Source organism: Apteryx mantelli, chromosome 7 (assembly GCF_036417845.1).
Source record: "Apteryx mantelli isolate bAptMan1 chromosome 7, bAptMan1.hap1, whole genome shotgun sequence".
NCBI lineage: Eukaryota > Metazoa > Chordata > Aves > Apterygiformes > Apterygidae > Apteryx > Apteryx mantelli.
The window spans coordinates 35,157,494-35,174,645 of record NC_089984.1 but is presented as its reverse complement, the minus strand read 5'-3'; the positions used below and the strand labels follow the sequence as shown (position 1 = coordinate 35,174,645).

The 17,152-nt window shown below is 36.2% G+C and overlaps 1 protein-coding gene across 1 annotated transcript in view; it reads left to right on the top strand.

The window, feature by feature from the left end:
• NRAP (nebulin related anchoring protein) overlaps positions 1-17,152 on the top strand; it is a 54,150-nt gene that overhangs the window by 5,295 nt on the left and 31,703 nt on the right. Inside the window, exons 6-16 of the mRNA XM_067299558.1 lie at positions 447-554; positions 1,370-1,474; positions 2,084-2,191; positions 3,845-3,949; positions 6,591-6,695; positions 8,595-8,711; positions 10,975-11,079; positions 12,035-12,142; positions 12,853-12,957; positions 15,370-15,468; positions 16,046-16,150. Coding sequence (XP_067155659.1) covers positions 447-554; positions 1,370-1,474; positions 2,084-2,191; positions 3,845-3,949; positions 6,591-6,695; positions 8,595-8,711; positions 10,975-11,079; positions 12,035-12,142; positions 12,853-12,957; positions 15,370-15,468; positions 16,046-16,150 — 1,170 coding nt within the window. The remainder of the gene's footprint in view (positions 1-446; positions 555-1,369; positions 1,475-2,083; positions 2,192-3,844; positions 3,950-6,590; positions 6,696-8,594; positions 8,712-10,974; positions 11,080-12,034; positions 12,143-12,852; positions 12,958-15,369; positions 15,469-16,045; positions 16,151-17,152) is intronic.

Below are 17,152 nucleotides of genomic sequence, written 5' to 3'. Positions count from 1 at the left end.
TTTCAACTACTGACCAATGATATCTGAGGTGACCTTGATTATTTACTGATCTAGCATGCAGTGCTGTTCACCTCAGTAGAGCAGAACTCATGATGGAAAACAGGCCTTCTCTTCTGTAGTGTAGACCTTTCATAGACTGTCTTTCCATGACTGATGGAAATCACTTCTGAAGTATGACCGATTGTCTGAGTCCATACAATGCATTAGTGACCCAGTCAACGTTGGCAATTAACAGTGGGTAATTGATATGAATGGAGAATATTTTCTATTGTACGTAGGAAATATTTCCACCTAATAATCTTATAAAGTATATGCACCTTAATTTGTTTACTTTTAAAAAACATGAATTGACCCATACCTTTAGGAAGCAGGCATTAAAAGAGGAATGACATTAAACAACAGTGGGTTTTTCTATAACAACAAAACCAAAAATGTTAATTTTCTAGTTACAATATACAGAAGAATATGAACAACGCAGAGGCAAAGGCAGCTTTCCTGCTATGATCACTCCAGGTTATCAGGTTGCTAAGAGAGCCACTCAACTAAGCAGTAATGTAAGTCTCAGTTTTTTGAAATGTATGTTAGAATTTCTGAAGTTGGAGAATCCTAGGTTTAAGCCGTTCACCTTAAACAGTGGGTTCTGTGATGGACATTCTACAAAGTGAGAAAACCTTAATATGATACATGGACACAGGAGATTCTAGCAAACTACTTGGTTTGGGAAGACATAGGATAAATGACAATATAAACATATAAACATTTTCTGAAACATATATTAATTTTTGACAACCTAAAAGAAATCAATGAACCACTCTAAAATGTTTATTTCATTATCTTTATTTTCATTTTACGTCTTTATTAATGTATTTATTTACATCTTCTGATCTTTTCCTCTTTATTGTAAGAAATTAAATACCTGTAATATTAAACTGAATTTATATACAAGCTACTTTAAATCATATATGCACACAGAATTACTGCTTTATAAAAATAAGTCAAGTAAAAATAAAACCTGTAAAAATAATTTTGAAGTATTGCATTGGTTTCTGCAAACACTGTTTGCATTGTCATTGCAGTGTGATCTTAGTACTTTGTGCCATTAACAACTATTCTCATAACATTTTTAATGAAAAGTATGGCTCACATAAATCTAGTATAATTTGAAACTTTGATTATTTGGGGCCATTTCTGTCCCTTGCTGGCATTTACTTTAAGGAGATTGGACCTTAAATAATGCCAATAGCTTGACTGTACAGTTGGGATTGTCATGACTGCTGTTGCCCATTTTCTGTTGAGACCTTCTGACAGGAAATAGATATTTGCTAATTATTGTTTGTAACATGTATTTTATATCTCTTTTCTCCTCCAGGTAGAATATAAGCGGGGACATGACGAAAGAGTTTCGAAGTTTACCTCTGTTGTAGACACTCCAGATATCCTTCATTCTAAGGCTGGAGGACAGCTTTCAAGTGATGTAAGTGAAATAGAGGAAAACTGTTTTTTGACTCCGCAAGTGACTCTTAGGACATATCTAAATTGCTTAAAAATATGAACATGAAGAGAAGTAAAAATTAATATTTGAAATGCAGACTCTTGAAGTGTGTATTACCATGCTACATTTTACCATTAAATGTTTAAGGCTTCCACATATAAAGACAGTGTTCAGTCCTAGGCCATTATAGGACTAGCTGGCTGTCAGAACTGAAGACAGAGAACCAGTTTGTTCTATAGCCAGCAGCTGGGCCCCATTCAAGGTAAAGCATGAAGCTGCCTGACTCTAATTTAAATAGAGCAGGTACCTTGCAGACAACTTCAGTATTTTCTTTAAACAGCTGTGATCCATCCTATACCTTGAATGAGACATAGAGGTCCTGTGGAAGGCATGTGATCGTATAATTAAAGACTATGTTGTAAAACATATACACAAAGGAGGTAGATCCAGACTTCATGGTTCATCATCCTTCCAGAAATTCCTAGCTATGGAATGCCTGACTTTGCAACTTTAAAAACTGATAATGTGTGATAATCAAGATAAGTCTCTGTGATCTAGTTGCTCCTGAACTGTTTTGATTTTTTTTTCTAGTTGAAATACACAGAAGACTTTGAACAGCGGAGAGGGAAAGGCAGCTTTCCTGCTATGATCACTCCAGCTTATCAAATAGCCAAGAGAGCTAACGAATTAGCTAGTGATGTAAGTGTCCAAAACAAAGTCTCTTTTTTGGAAATAAATAAAAAATTGTCACACAGATTTTGGATTAAATTTATGTTTACTGGCAAAAATTCCATGATCATTGTGGAATTATGCTAGCAGTGCGTTTCATCCAGAGATTTTTTAAGCGATTTTCTTTTTTCTGGGACAAAGTTGGGTTTTATGCACAAGGAAAAAATTAGGCATTTTATTCGAGAATCAAACACCATGGATTTTTGTGGGCAAAAGCTTCCCATTTACCCAACCTCCTGTTGCATACTACTAAGAAGGAGGACCATGAGGAGACAACTTGAGGTCTTTGATTTCATTTTCTCCAACCCAGTGTGAGTTAGAGGTGCTGGAGAACAGCTCTAACTTACACAGCAGCCGCAATATTCCTAGGTGACTTGATACCAGGGGAAGGCTGAGTTTGCAGAGCTGTACTTTGCCATGCCTTTCCATGCTCCCAGTGGGTCCTTACAGTTCATTCCTCCTTTCCTTCATTAGTGCTGTTGCAGGACTGAGCTGTGTGTTAGTATTTTAGAGAGGCTTTCATGAACCAAAGAAACTAGCTTCTTGAATATGCGTTTATATATATATATATGTATATATGTGTGTGTGTGTATATGTATATATGTGTATGTATATAAACACACACACATCTGATATAGTTATAGATGTTTAAAATATTTCTTTCTATTCCACACTTATTTTACTCTCTTTACTGTGACAGGTTTTTGTTTCACTCTGTGTTATACTGATCTTTATTGACTTTCTTTTCTTCTCAAAACAGAACAAAACCACATCCCTGTATTCTTTAAAAAGCATTGTCAAAGGACACCAATATTGTTTCAAAATGTACAATTAATTCCATTTTGTCACTGGCGAGTGAAAGGAAAGCTCTTTTCATTGGAGAAGATAAGATATTGTGCTAGCTTGGTGGAAGTCAGCTTAAAACATTATTAAGATCCATCAAGGAAAATCAGAGGAGATCTACAATTTTGAAGGCAAAAGCGCCTGAAAATTTGAAGGCAAAAGCATCCGAGTCTAAAACATTTCAATGTTTTTGTTTGCCTTTGATCTGTGGAAGACCCTTCATTTGTGTCGGCAAACACATGGTGATTAAAGGGCAGCCTTGAGTTCTAGGCATTATTTTGTCTTCAGCAGAAGTAGTGTAAATATTGGTGTAAACTTGAAAGTTGATTGCCAAAATTCCATTGTTCACTGGAGAGATTGGTGTCTTTCAGGAACAAGCCCCTTTATTAATGGAACGCAGCTGACCTCTGGCAGATCAGGCAGGAAGGAGTGTTCTGTGCTATCTGTGAATTTACATTACCATCAGTTATATTTTTTTAACCTGCTGGAGCACCAGGGATTAGCCACTGACAAGCAGGGGGTACTGAGTGTACAGAACTAACAGTTTGGATTGAAATGGCAAATCCCATGTTCTTAGTGCACTGTTAAAAAGTACACCACTCTTTTTCTTCGTATCTTGAAGTGGCCTGTTTGACTTCTGTAGTTTGGTGGCAATGGGAATTTTGACAATCTTTTATTATCAACATGTGAATTTTATTTATTACTATTTATTATGCAACGTCTGTGTAACAGAATAAACTCATCTGGATGATTCTTTCCATTTTCTTTTCTTCCTGTTAGGTGAAGTATCATCAAAGATATGAGAAAGAGATCAAGGGAAAAGCCAGCCATACAGCTGGAACAGATGCTACTTTCACAAGAGAAAATGTAGATTGGTATGGCCAGGTATGCAGCACCTGAGAGACATCCATGCTAATGATGATCATTACTATGGCAAATTGCTCAAGGCTTTAGCTCATGTGCCACAGCACCATACTATGAATATGTGATGCATTTGGCATTGGTGCTTACAAGATAAGACTGCAATGTCTGTGCGCTGTCATTAAACGATCCTTATGGTAGGGTCACTCTAATGGATAAACTTTATCTCAGCAAGTTTTATCTATGGAAATGTGTACACTTCTGTTGTGGTGGTGTTATGCATCACACTAAAATGTATTTACTTGTGGAGACCTTCCTGTTCCGTGAGAAATAAAATGTAAATTCAATTGGGAGAAAATGTGAAAGGAGCTTAAAATGATAGAAAAATGGTAGTTAAGCATCTTCTCCCTGCCAATATTTCTAGAAATCTTAGAAGCTTTGCAGCTCTAAATATGTACAAGTGGCACTGAAATTCATACAAAATCTCTTAGATTTCAGCTCTTCTGCAGAAGTGGTATTTTAAGCCTGACAGGTTGTATTTCTGCAGTTGTATAACCAAATAAGCTTCCTATCTGTTTTGGTCTATGGCATTCTTTTTGCTTTTATTTCATTTTTCAGGGAATACAATTATTTTTGTGGTATGCCAAAAAGCATCCAAAGTTCTGTTCCAATGAAGTTATGCTGATTCCAGGAATACAGCTAAAGGGAATTTGAAAGGACAAATAGTATTGTTGTATAAACAAAACAATCTGGTTAGTCTTCTTAGGTTTTTCATTCTAGCTCCTCATGAGACACATAGCCTTTGGAGAAATGAAGGAAAATGAATATATTGTCCTAAGACATTTGGGAGTTTTAAATTTCTTCACTGTTTCTGTCTGGACCTACATCTTTTTTTAATGTTATATAAGTGTGGGAAACAAACCACCATTGAAGCATGTTAGTTTAGAATACATAGCAAGCTTTCAGTTAGTTTCTGTATTTGAACTTCCACAAGTTTTATTAAGAATAAGCAAATAGAATGAGTTTGAAAAAGTACTAATTGCATTTTCAAGCATCAGAATGCTTATATCTTTAGAATTAATTTTTTTTTCTTTGAAAATATCTTTGAAACTTCAGTCACAGACTTCAAATTTAGCTTGATTTTTGATCTTTATAGATTGGATTTTGATATTTTTATTCATATAACATACAGACACTGAAATTAATGGATCTTTCTGAGTGAAGTGTGACTTAACATGGGTAAACAGATTAGAATTCTGTTTGTCAAGATCATGAGCCTACCTCATTCTGACATATATAACATGAACCAATTTAAGGAATGTTGCTGTAAATTCCTATTTGGTAAACACCTGTTTTGTTTGTGTTTAAAAATATTAGGAGTGGCTAAAGTTAATTATCTGGAACTTTAAAAATACTGTTTTGGAATTTGAGCAATATGAGTAATGATATTAAAATGTATTTGAGGAAGTTATGAGAAAAAGAAAATGACGAGTTAGTCTGAAGAATTCTGGCTCGTGAATGGCCTTTGAAAGATTAACTCAACTGATTATTCAGGGATATTTTTTATTTTCTGTACTTATTTATAGCATCATTTAGACACAGTAACTATAATTGATGTTATATTGTTGACAGGCTTATGATATGACCCATCTTATCATGTGGCATTGATGTTACACAGCATGACCTACAGTACATTGTTTTGTATTGAGAAGTCCCAAGAGAGATATCCTAAAAATTTATAGTTTTTACTATGTATGCTATACTCTTAAATTCATTCTTGGCATGCTGTACATTCTCTTTTCACTGAAACTGGCTCTTTACTACAAAGGCTTTCTAAAATATTACAGAGAAAGATTACACTATACCTTACTTGCTTGTATACTTATCATATTCTCCCCAGATTTTGCCCTGAAAAGTTTTGTGATGGCCATTGTACACGATCATTCTAAAAGAAAAAGCTTCCAATATTTCATTAATAAATTAGCAGAAGGCTTTTCAAATTGGCAAACATTTACCCATAAACTTGCTTATAGATAGATTTAAGAGTATTAATTCCAGAACAATTTTTTTAAATCAAGAAAATGGACTTGGTCTACTTCCTAAGGAACTTACCACTGTAATAACTAGGTATTCCTGCTTTGTTAATGAATCCATCTTCAAAGTACATCATTAAACTAGAGAAATATTATTTTCTGGCCAATTATGATGTGAGGAATAACAATGTTCAAGGGTCTTCTATCAAGTCACAGAGAGAGGCTGACTGTAAGCTAAACTTACAAAGGTTAAGCAAATCTCCTGACTACCCAACCATTATAAACTGTTTCAGTTTTCCTGGCCAACATATATTGTAGACAGGTGTAAGCAGGTACCACTTCTTTGGCTGTAGGAATCAGGGTGAGATTAGGAGGATGTATATCATTGTATACTTGAATACTGTCTGGACCACAGCTAACTGCTACCTCAATTTCTCTAGCAATGCAACACAAGTAACTTTACAGACACAGCTAATTTAATGGGTGATTTTATTCTTATGATTGGTCATTTTATTCTCTTTTTTCATAAAGAAAATGAAGTAATGAAATTTTCCTACTAACAAGGGTTTTGTGAAATCACTTATGGCCCACCTGCTCATGTGTGGTAAGTAAACACCCTGCATTTTCTTCAGGATTATATGGATGAGTATGAAGAACGCAGAGGGAAAGGAAGCTTTCCTGCTATGATCACTCCAGCTTATCAAAATGCCAAGAAAGCAAATGAATTGGCAAGTGATGTAAGTATGAAACCTGAATCAATACAATTCATAAACAATTAAAAACAGCAGTTTGTCAGAGCAGTGCCTAGGAGCAGAATGCTAAAATTACACTTGGGAAGTAAACAACAGTGACATTTCCCTGCATTTCTGGGACCTGTATGACTCGGGGATTAATAATATCCATTAATATAAGGGGACACAGCTCCAGCTTGCATGAGGGAGGAGAGGGATGCAGCAACTAATGGGGATCCCTGCTGTTAGGTTAACCCTCCTGGCAAATCTGCACCTGTATTATTAATGCAACCTTCAACTGCCTTAATCATCCTGTGGACTATTGTGTTATTCCCAGTAGTGAGCAAGTGGAGGATGAATGAGCTGAACTGGTTTTGATATTTTGATGTATCCTGCCTTTAGCACAAAGCAAGTCATAGGGAGGAAAAGAAACCATAGAGTATGACATTGTCACTTCACAAGACCGAGCTTATTTCTACTCTAGTGATTTTTAGTTTTGGGTGGTGAGCTAAAGAATTTGGCATAGAAGGGTGGTGATGTGTGACTCTTGCATGCAGCTCACTGATCAAAGAGCCTCAGCCCTGCTAGAGGAGACCATTTCTAGTAGTGACAAGAATGAGCCAGTCTGCTGGTCAATACCCTTCTGTTGTTGCTGCTGTGAAGGTTCCTGGAAGTGACAGCTTCTGTAGTAGGGACATCAATAGCCCTTTGGGGCTATTTGAGCTGATGGCTTCAGTCTGTTTTCTAAAGAGCTAACAAATGGTTGAGTCTTTCAGTTTGTACCAGCCTGGATGAGATGCCAGCAGTAAACTAGACTGAAAAGGATCCACCATATTCTATTACTTAAATTTATGACTGAGAGAATATAAAAAGCCTGAGACCTCCTGTGACTGATCACTATTTTGATGACAAGTCCAATGATTCCCTGTTTAAATGTGAAATATTTAACCTTCACAGTTAAAGATGCCAATTTTATAGGTTTTCAAAATGCTAAAGGTCAGCATTTTCGATATGAATTTGTAATATTTGGAGTGGGAAGGAGGAATGGTGCATGCCAGTAACATTAGCAAACTAGAGTACTCATCAAGCCACTTCATTTCTTTAAAGTGTGGGAAGCAGTGTGCAGACTTGGAAAATAAAAACAAATTAACACTTCAGCACATTTCAAATCATTTGTTATTTTTTACATTATGAATCTGATTTTTAAAGCTAAATATATAACAATGTGACACAAAGAGCCTAAGCATCTCCTTGTATGTAAGAAATATTGACATATTATTTGTTGCAGAGTTTGGCAAAAGGCCTTTGTAAGTATTATCTATCTTCACCTGTCCTAGCCCAGTTTAAGTCAGTGACCAGATGTCTAAATTAAACTAACAGATTCCTCATCTCAATATCTGTTTATTTAGAAGGAAAAATATAATTGTCTTTAAAACTTTAGAAGTGCAGAATGACGTTGCTTACTAAAAAAGCTGGTTCCTATGAAAGGAAGGTTCACAGAGAGCTTGGTCACTATCTGTAATTCTCTGGCTAGAAGGCTAAAATTAAAGTACTGACAATTAACTTCAGTAATGGAAGAGCACACAAGCTCCAGCCAGTCACTAGCCAAGAATCTCCTAGTTATCTGTTCAAGCTACAAACAACAGCCAATGCTGTTCAATCCACATAAAACTGATTAAAAAAAAATGTTGAAGTGAAGTAGCTTGGCCAGGGATGTGGGCCTGTGATTTTTCTGTGTGGTTTATTTTAGGAAGTAACAACTTGTGATTTTTCAGCTTAGCAAGTTCTGTTTGCTTATGAAAACAAGAATAGGAAAAGTCTTATCCTGACTCATAAAGCCAGTATAAGCAGCAATGTTGAAAAGATATGTGTCTATTTTATATTTTTTCCTACTTTTTTTTTTAGATAAAATACAAGAAAGATCTTTCCAAGATGAAGGGTGCAGCTCACTTTCACTCCCTAACAGCCCAAGACAACTTAGTCCTTAAACAAGCCCAGAGTGTTAACAAGCTTGTCAGTGAGGTAAGGAGTTAAACTGATCTATGCACTGGGGTGAGATGGCCCCTACTAACATTTGTGCGTGATTGGTGAGGGCTACAAATATACAGAACTGTCATTCTTACTGTCCAGTCACTATCAAAACTGATCTGTGCGCAGCCCAGTAACTGGGGAGAAAGATGCAAGAACTGTTCTTCAGATACTGTGATCTGGCACTTCCAGTGATCTCTCAGTGGAAGTATGGCAGAAAGCACTTCTAATTCTGGCCGCATGGAGAAATCTAAGAAAGCTCTGTACTGTGCCCTTAATGCACTATGAGGTTAGAAACATAAATGCTTTAGGATGACTTGGGAATGTATATTGCAGTGTTTCAAAGAAGGTTCTAATGTTAATTAAAAATAATACCAATACATCCAAAATTTGTATAACTGTGTTAATGCAGGTTTCTTTTGTCTTCTATTCTGTAAAAGACTCTGGCTTACTGATAATGCAGTCTTCCTCTACTTGGTGTAACAGAAGATTGCTAGGGAATTCTCAATAGATTCTGACTTGTTAATTTATTTATAGTGTCATATCAGCTATATAGCTATTAATAAATGTGAGTTTCAGGAGCTTCCCCATGACAGTCTAAAAACTTATGCTCTTGAGATGTTCAAGTCTAAAATCTTCAATAATAAAAAAAAAAAAAACAGAAGTAGAACTGGAAGGGGCCTCGTGGGCCAGGGATTCCTGGCTCCTGCTATTTCAGCACAATATCATATAATCCTCCTCTTCTCATTTCTAGGCTACATTTATTCCTGTCCATCTCATTAGCATTGTGTTTTGTGCAAACATTATCCTTTAGTTTAAAAAGTTCTTCTCTCTGCATGGTGATTATCCTTCTGAGAGATTTATAAGCAGATGTCATTTTCTTCTCTCTGCCTTTATTTTCCCAGACTAAGCAAGCCAAATTCTTATAATCTCCTCTCACAGTCCTTCACTGCAGCTGTTACAGGCTGAGTGCATGTTCTTTAAACAGGAATGACTGTAAGAGTACATAGGTTCCTGATGAGGTCTTGCTGGAACCTGGTACATAGCATGCGCACTTCCCAGTCGCTGCTCCAAAGTTTTTTCTTGCTGCTGCCTTGGACTGCGTTTGCCTTTTCCATGGCTGCGTTACTTTGGCATCTTGCCATCATTCTGTGGTCAGCCTACTTATGAACACTTTTCTCTTTCTCAGCCTTTCCAGATGATGGGCTCTTACAGCTGAAATTTTTGTGACTAGTCCTTAAGTATAATAACTTCTACGCTGCTGAATTTAGTCCCATTTCTGTTACTCTAGTCTCCAAAACCTTTTATTATGACCTCCAACATTCCTTTGAACTGACAGTGCCTCCCAGATTTCATCACCGCATTCCTATTTCAGTGCAAGAATAGTTAATGAAAATAATAAACCGGATCTGTCTTTAATTTTATTCTGAGGAATTCTGCTAGTAAACTTCCTCCTGTTGTATCCTTCCCGTTCAAAATTACCCATTGCTCTTTTTCCTTTAGCCTGGTCCACACCCACCTTTAAAATTCCTTCACAGATCTCTGGTTTTGTTAATGCTTTTCCACCTGGCACAGTCCCATGTACTTTGAGGTCCAAATGAATGGGACTGTTTGCATTTTTTCCTGCCTATAAACTTGTTGCTGTTCTTGTTATTTAGTGGGCCCTTGTTCTCTTTTTATTTATATAGCTGAAGAACATTTTGCCATATTGTTTTCTTTAAAATTAGATGTTTAAGTATACTGCAAAGTTTTGTTATTTTTAATGGCTACAGAAATAAATATGTCCTTTCACTAAAGATGCCCCTGCCTACTCTAACAGTTGAGAATCATATTTCTTGCCATTTACAACTCTGCTGTGGTGGTGGTAGAGACAGATTTGAAACGTGGGTCTCTGTCTCCAGGGTAATATGGATCTCTGTGTCTCTGTATTTACAGAAGACTGACAAACTTCAGTTTCTAAAAAATGTGGTCCTTCAAGGTGCCATGTGTAGGAGATTCAGAAATCAAGCAGCCTGATGTCACTGGTATCCTTTGGAATTTTAGATACCAAAGTGTCTAGAAGATATATCACCTGTTCTTGTCAAGGGTAGAACTGAGTGTATGAAATCAATCTTCATTTTCATCATATGCCATCTGATAAAAGTCACATATCAAAGTCTCTGAACAGTGAGCCTAGCTAATAAATAATGCATGTAGGCACTGGCTAGAGTAAGTTAAGGTTTTACCATATCTTACCCTTAAGCTTTTTGTTGCTCAGGTAGAGTATAAGAAGGATCTGGGAAACAACAAAGGCCACAGCATTAACTACTGTGAGACTCCGCAATTCAAGAATGTGAGCAAGATCTCAAAATACACCAGTGATGTAAGTTCTCCATACCTCGTGTGTGGCTTGCTGAAAGCTTAGCTTGGTAGCTGCTGGAATCACAGCTCGTATATGTGTGTGCTCCAGATAAGCCTGCACTGGCAATTTGATTATAACTGATTTTTATCTGTGTCTGTATAGCACCTACCCCAGTAGGTCCTGGTTGACGATTAGGGCTCTTTTTATCTAGGATTATGAAAAGAATTCAAAGTAATATATGGAAGAGAGGTTACTTATAATGGATTGCTAATCCAAACAAATAGCTGCCAGTTGTTACTGTTATTTCTCATAATCTATTGCTTATTTCATTGTGTATGTCCATTTCTTCAATGGAAAGATAGACAGAAGATACTTCAACAGAGTTAATGTTGGAGAGGAGCACATTTAGTGTATAAAACTAATAATCAACAATGAGAGTAATTGTATCTCAAGATACTGATAATTTTACATTATACTGCTTGCTTCCTTTGCTTGAAATCCAGAAGGAGTGAATCTTTTGTGATACAGATGAAATGGTAGGGTGGTTAATCTGTGTTGTTTTGGACTCGAAATGTCTTCCTCTGGGCTTGGTGAAGGCTGCACCAAAATAACACAGTTTTGGTTAATGGTTATCTGTTCATCTGTTAATGTACAAATAGTGCTTTCCTGTAACTTTATTCTAATGCTTATCTCTGATGAAAAAATATTCAGCATTAGAATGTAGAGTATCCCCTTTATGTGGCATCCAGGTGATTTGGGGAATACATAAATGATGTCTTTTAAGATAGAGAACTTGCAGAGGGTTTTTAGGTTTCGTTTTTAGAGTACCAAGGTTGTTGTGGACTCATGTGAGTTTCTGTAGTAGTGCAACACTAGTAAATCACAGCTGTAATAATTTGTCTCACTAATGAAACACATAAAAACACATAGAAAAATGAAATATATTTTCTCAGAGTATTTTCGCTTTTGTGCATAGCTCAAATACAAAGAAACATACCAGAACCAGATGAAAGGTCATTATGAAGGTATTGGCATGGATAAGCGGATGTTACATGCCATAAAAGTTGGCAGTTTGGCAAGCAATGTAAGTCTTTTTCAATTGTACTTGTATACGTGTTGCTTTTTTGTCTTTAAATCTTACCAGAATTAAATTGATAGAAAAATGAAGATCAAATTGTATTGGTTATCTGAAGGATGGATGTGTTGAAAAGTGGGGAAACTCTGGAAACCCTTTTGTCCTGATTTATGCCTCACCATGTGGAAGAAGCTAAAATAAGCAAATTCAGTGATCTGGCAACACACTGAGCTCCTTCAGTTCTCTTTGACATCAGCAGGAGCTGAGGTTGCCTGAGTCCCCCTCCCTGCGAGGGTCAGACCTTTGCTGGAGAAACAGTCTTTAATGAAGATTTCTGGATTCCAATTTAATTTACTGGGTTAGTCAAGAAGCTATTTCGTTACATACCATTCCTTCAAGTACATTATTTACAAATCTGTAAGAAGCTTGAGAACTAAGCAGGAAGATAAAAGAGATGTGTCATAGGTGGAAGTTAAGTTAATGCTCCCACTGTTGGCATTGGATTAATTGAGGAGCTGAAAAAGAATCAATTAGTGGCTAAACTATGCAAATAATTTCATTTTCTTTGTCACTGATGACATTGAACTTGCTTTGTTTCCTGCATTTACTATTAATATTATTGTTTCTCCTTTCCTCTTGACTGATAATTATTCAAACAAATGACAGCTTAAAAAAAGAATGTTTGTTTATTTTTATTTTTTGTTCTCCCTGTGTTTCAGATAGCCTATAAATCTGATTACAAACATGATGGTGTTGACTACAATTACCCAGCTACTCTCACTCCTTCATATCAGACAACAAGGAAGCTGGTCCCTTTGAAAGATGTAAATAACTTTATGGGTTTTTATCTATGGCTTGTGTGGCTCATCATCTCTCTGTAGGAGAGATTGTGATGGACTGTTTGTGTCAAATGATGATTTAATCATGGGAGCAAACAGCTAGTGATAACAAAGTCAAAGCAAAAAAGTGCAGGTAATCAGGAGGGCTCAGAGGAATAGAAAGGAGAAAGTGCTGCCACCTCCTATCATTGGTTTCAGTTCAGCACAGGTTGTGCAGTGACATGAAATGAGTTAGTTCTGCCCAATCTCTAGTCTGTTTTACAGAAGGTCTCACCATCCTGGGCAGCCTCGACAACAGCATCAAGCACTGAAAGGAGAAGGAGACTTAAGTAGACTTCCCACTGTTTGTGAATTCCCACAAGATAGGTGTTCCTCACAAAGCTCAGTGCAGCAGTTAAATTCTTCATTGAAGGGTTAGGCCCCTTTACTGGAGGACCTGAGTGGGCATATAGTCATCATTAGGTCTCTGGTCTGTGCAAGAGAGGTGTTCTTTCCTGCTTGGGGTTGAGATACTGATGGAACAAAGTGAGGGAAATTGTGTACTGCTGTGGTTATATGTGCTCTACAGATAAATGGAGAGCATCAGTCCGCAGGGGATGCCATACTTTCATCTTTCACAAGCATTAAAGGCTTGCTTGATCTTACCTAACATTAGGAACCTAACCTGTGCCTTAACTAGGAGAACAGTTACCATGTATTACTTTTAAAGTCAACGGGAAGAGTGGCACCTCTGCAGGGCATTTCAGACTACCTAAGATGTGAGTCACCTGTCTTTCCATGGAAAATGCAAGATGCCTCACAGAGGCCATTAAAATTAAATGAGATGTAGCTGGACCCGAAGACCCCTTCTAAGAAAAAAATAGCATAAAGAAGCAGAATTGAGAACTCTGACATTTTGGGGGATGTATTTGATATACTACAATTGTAAGGTGTACTATTTTTGTTTCAGCAGTAACTTCAGTTTTGTCTTTGAAAAGGCATACAAATGTTTAAAGAGGTAGCTTCGTTGTTTAGTTTGTGAAAGTCTTGTATTCTTCAAGAGGACAAAGTGAACACGTTAGTTATTAGCGAGTGGACAGGCCTTGGGACTCTTTTAAACTACTTGCTGATGATCACGTCTACTGCAACTGATTCTTTGTGGCCAATTCGTTTACATGCTCCCAGACCAGATGCTGACTATTAAATGTGCAGTCACATACAGTGCTGAAATGTTTATAGTGGGTAGAACTAATTTCTGCATTTTGAGCATGAGTTCAGGTTTATTACACTGGCACCTTTCTTCTTTTTCATAAGATTAGAAGCAACAATAAATACACATATTCAGCTAAAAGGAAATTATCACCTTCTGATGAAGTAAAACCCTAGCTATCTTTCCAAAGTACCTTTAAGTACCTTGATCACTTCGGAGCTGTGAGATAATTCATGCCTTTTGCCTAATGTTTGTTATTATGGTAGAAAGAAGAAAGTTTGTGAGGATAATTCAGACAAAAAGGATCCCATTCAAATAGTTTCAGTAACTCAAAGTCTCTAGAAATACACTCCACTTTTTTGAAAAAAGTGTTCTTAAGGAACTAGTTTTAACAGTGTGACGTGCCGTGTTTGCAAAGTGGTGATTAACTACAGTGAGTATTAATTAAGGAATGATAATTGTGAGAGAATGATAATTGTGTCCTGCAGTGTGACACTGAGGCCTTTGGCAGCAACAGGTTTAAAAGAAAGCTTCTCCATGACATTTTGTCTTGCATAATGTGGGGATGTAATGTATTTCTTTTTACAGCTTATTATTGCTGCTACCATGTTAATGTGTTAGGAATTTAGTGTGTTCTAATACTATCAATGGCTGACATTGGAATGACTTTTTTTATAACATATATGTCTTTTTCTTCCCTTATCCTCTACACAAAACTCTTACCACGCAAGGAACTTGTATGATTAATTATTATATTGAAAGTCAGTAAAGACAAAGTATAAGAGAGTTCATTTGCTCTGTACTGTGTTATACTGGACAGACTTCCCTATGAAGGAACATTATAAGTCTCTATTAAGATGAAAAATAGTCTGAGTGATGGATAAGGATATCAGTTTCATAGAATGTTTTATGGGGACCAGCTGAAACTGTGTCTTTTTAAGAATTTGTGTTTTAGTGGGGATAGAGGTTGTGAGTGAAACTCATTTTCAAAATGGAATAAAAATTGTGACCTCAGCCCAGGAAGTTTTCAGAGCATTAACTGCAGATCTTGTCCAAGAGATCATGGCATGTTTCCCCATCTCAATTTATTATTGTTTAAGTAGTGATATATCTAGACTATTAGCTAACAAAACTGTGTACTCAATCTCTCATTTTTCCAATCTGAACATTTCTTTCTTTATTAAATCTTGTTTTTTATTTTTAATTAGGTAAACTACAGGCAAAGCATAGACAAGCTGAAGTACAGCTCTGTTACAAGCACTCCACAAATTACTCAAGCCAAAATAAATGCGCAGCAGCTCAGCGATGTAAGTTCTGTCATCATTAGCCATCTTTGTTTATTAGAATTAGGAGACAGTTTAGTTCACCTATGAAAAATTTGTAGTTCTTAAGTGTTTTTAATTGTTGATAATTAATCAGCAGATTTACCAAGAAAGCAATAATACAAATTGAATGAAATCACTTTCAAAACTATAGCAAGCATGCCATTAAATCAGTAAAATATAATACTTTCCTCCATTTTTAAAAGTTGTATAAGTGTCTTTTGTAAGGGATTTATCTTCTTTGTATTTATTAATGCTTGCTTTTATAATTTTTATATTTTTATGATTGACTTATACTCAATTATTTATAGTAAAATATTCTCTTTCTAGAATAATTATTTTATTTCCTACTACCTAGGAAAAAGTTATAATTGCCTTAGTACCTCCACTCTGTTTATGATGTCAACCTTAACTATGACTGTATCTCTAACACATGGCACTAACAGCCTGAAATTCAACAGTAGTCACTCAATGTTACTGGCATATTGTTTGGTGAGTTAAAAATAACTGATGTTGGGGGGGTTTTGTTTGTTTCTTTCTTTCTTTTTCTAATGTATGGTAGTTGAACTATCGAGCCCAGTATGAGAAGACAAAAACAAATTACACTCTACCTCAAGATGTACCTCAGTTAATCAAGGCAAAAGCCAATGCTGAATTATACAGTGAGGTAAGCCAAGTGATGTGAAAATATTGGTATGCACGTACCCTTGAAAGAGAGAAATTAACGTAAAGATGATGACACTCTTTCTGGAAACATTCAGCCTTTCTAATCTGTCTTTACTAAGCAACATGAGATACAGTAACCTGAATAGATAGGCATACAATCTCAGGTACAGTAAAACTGGTAGGTTTTTTTTTAAGATCTTTTCAGATGACTTGAATTTGTTTAATAAATAAATGTACTCTTCACAAAGTTAACTGCTTCTGTGGTGATATTTGTATGCAGATTACAGATTTACACAGCTACAATAACTCAAAGCCCATTGAAGTCAATGGAAAGAATCGCAGTAACTTTAGTGCACTTAGATCGAGCCCACTGTTTGTTGCCATTCATGTTTTGTCACAATATTTAGTGTTTTACTTAGAATCAGGCACTTATATGAAAATCTTAACTTTTATTTAATTTTTAAGTAATTTTCAGGCCCCCATTGTTGTAGGAAGTGTTTGGAAAAATGAACAAGACATAAATACAAATGCAGTAAAACCTTCAAACTTATTACTAGTGTAACTGTTATTTTTGAGCCTGTTTCGTATTTTTGCATGGTTTTGAGTTGGCATTACTGTAAGATTTTCCTGGCCTGTTCATACCTCATATTCTTTCTCTTAGTTAAATTTGATTTGAATTGGTGGAGTATTGTGGGGCAACACTCCTTGTGGATGTGATGTGTTGGGATGCCTGCTCACTGTTAGATAATAGTGAAATACCAAAAGCCACATCCAGCAAACAGGGATTGATGGATACTTCTTTAGGTGTATACATAGCAATAGACTTGATCTTGGCCTAATGGAATTTAGAGTGGAACCATCAAAAAGAGCTTAAACAGTTAGTACTTTAACTTCCATTAACTTTCTGAACTTAAGCATGTGACTCATGATGTTCACCTATATTTGTGATTTAGTGTGTGTTGTGAGCATGCTTTTGAAGCGAATCTCCTGATTGTCCTTACTT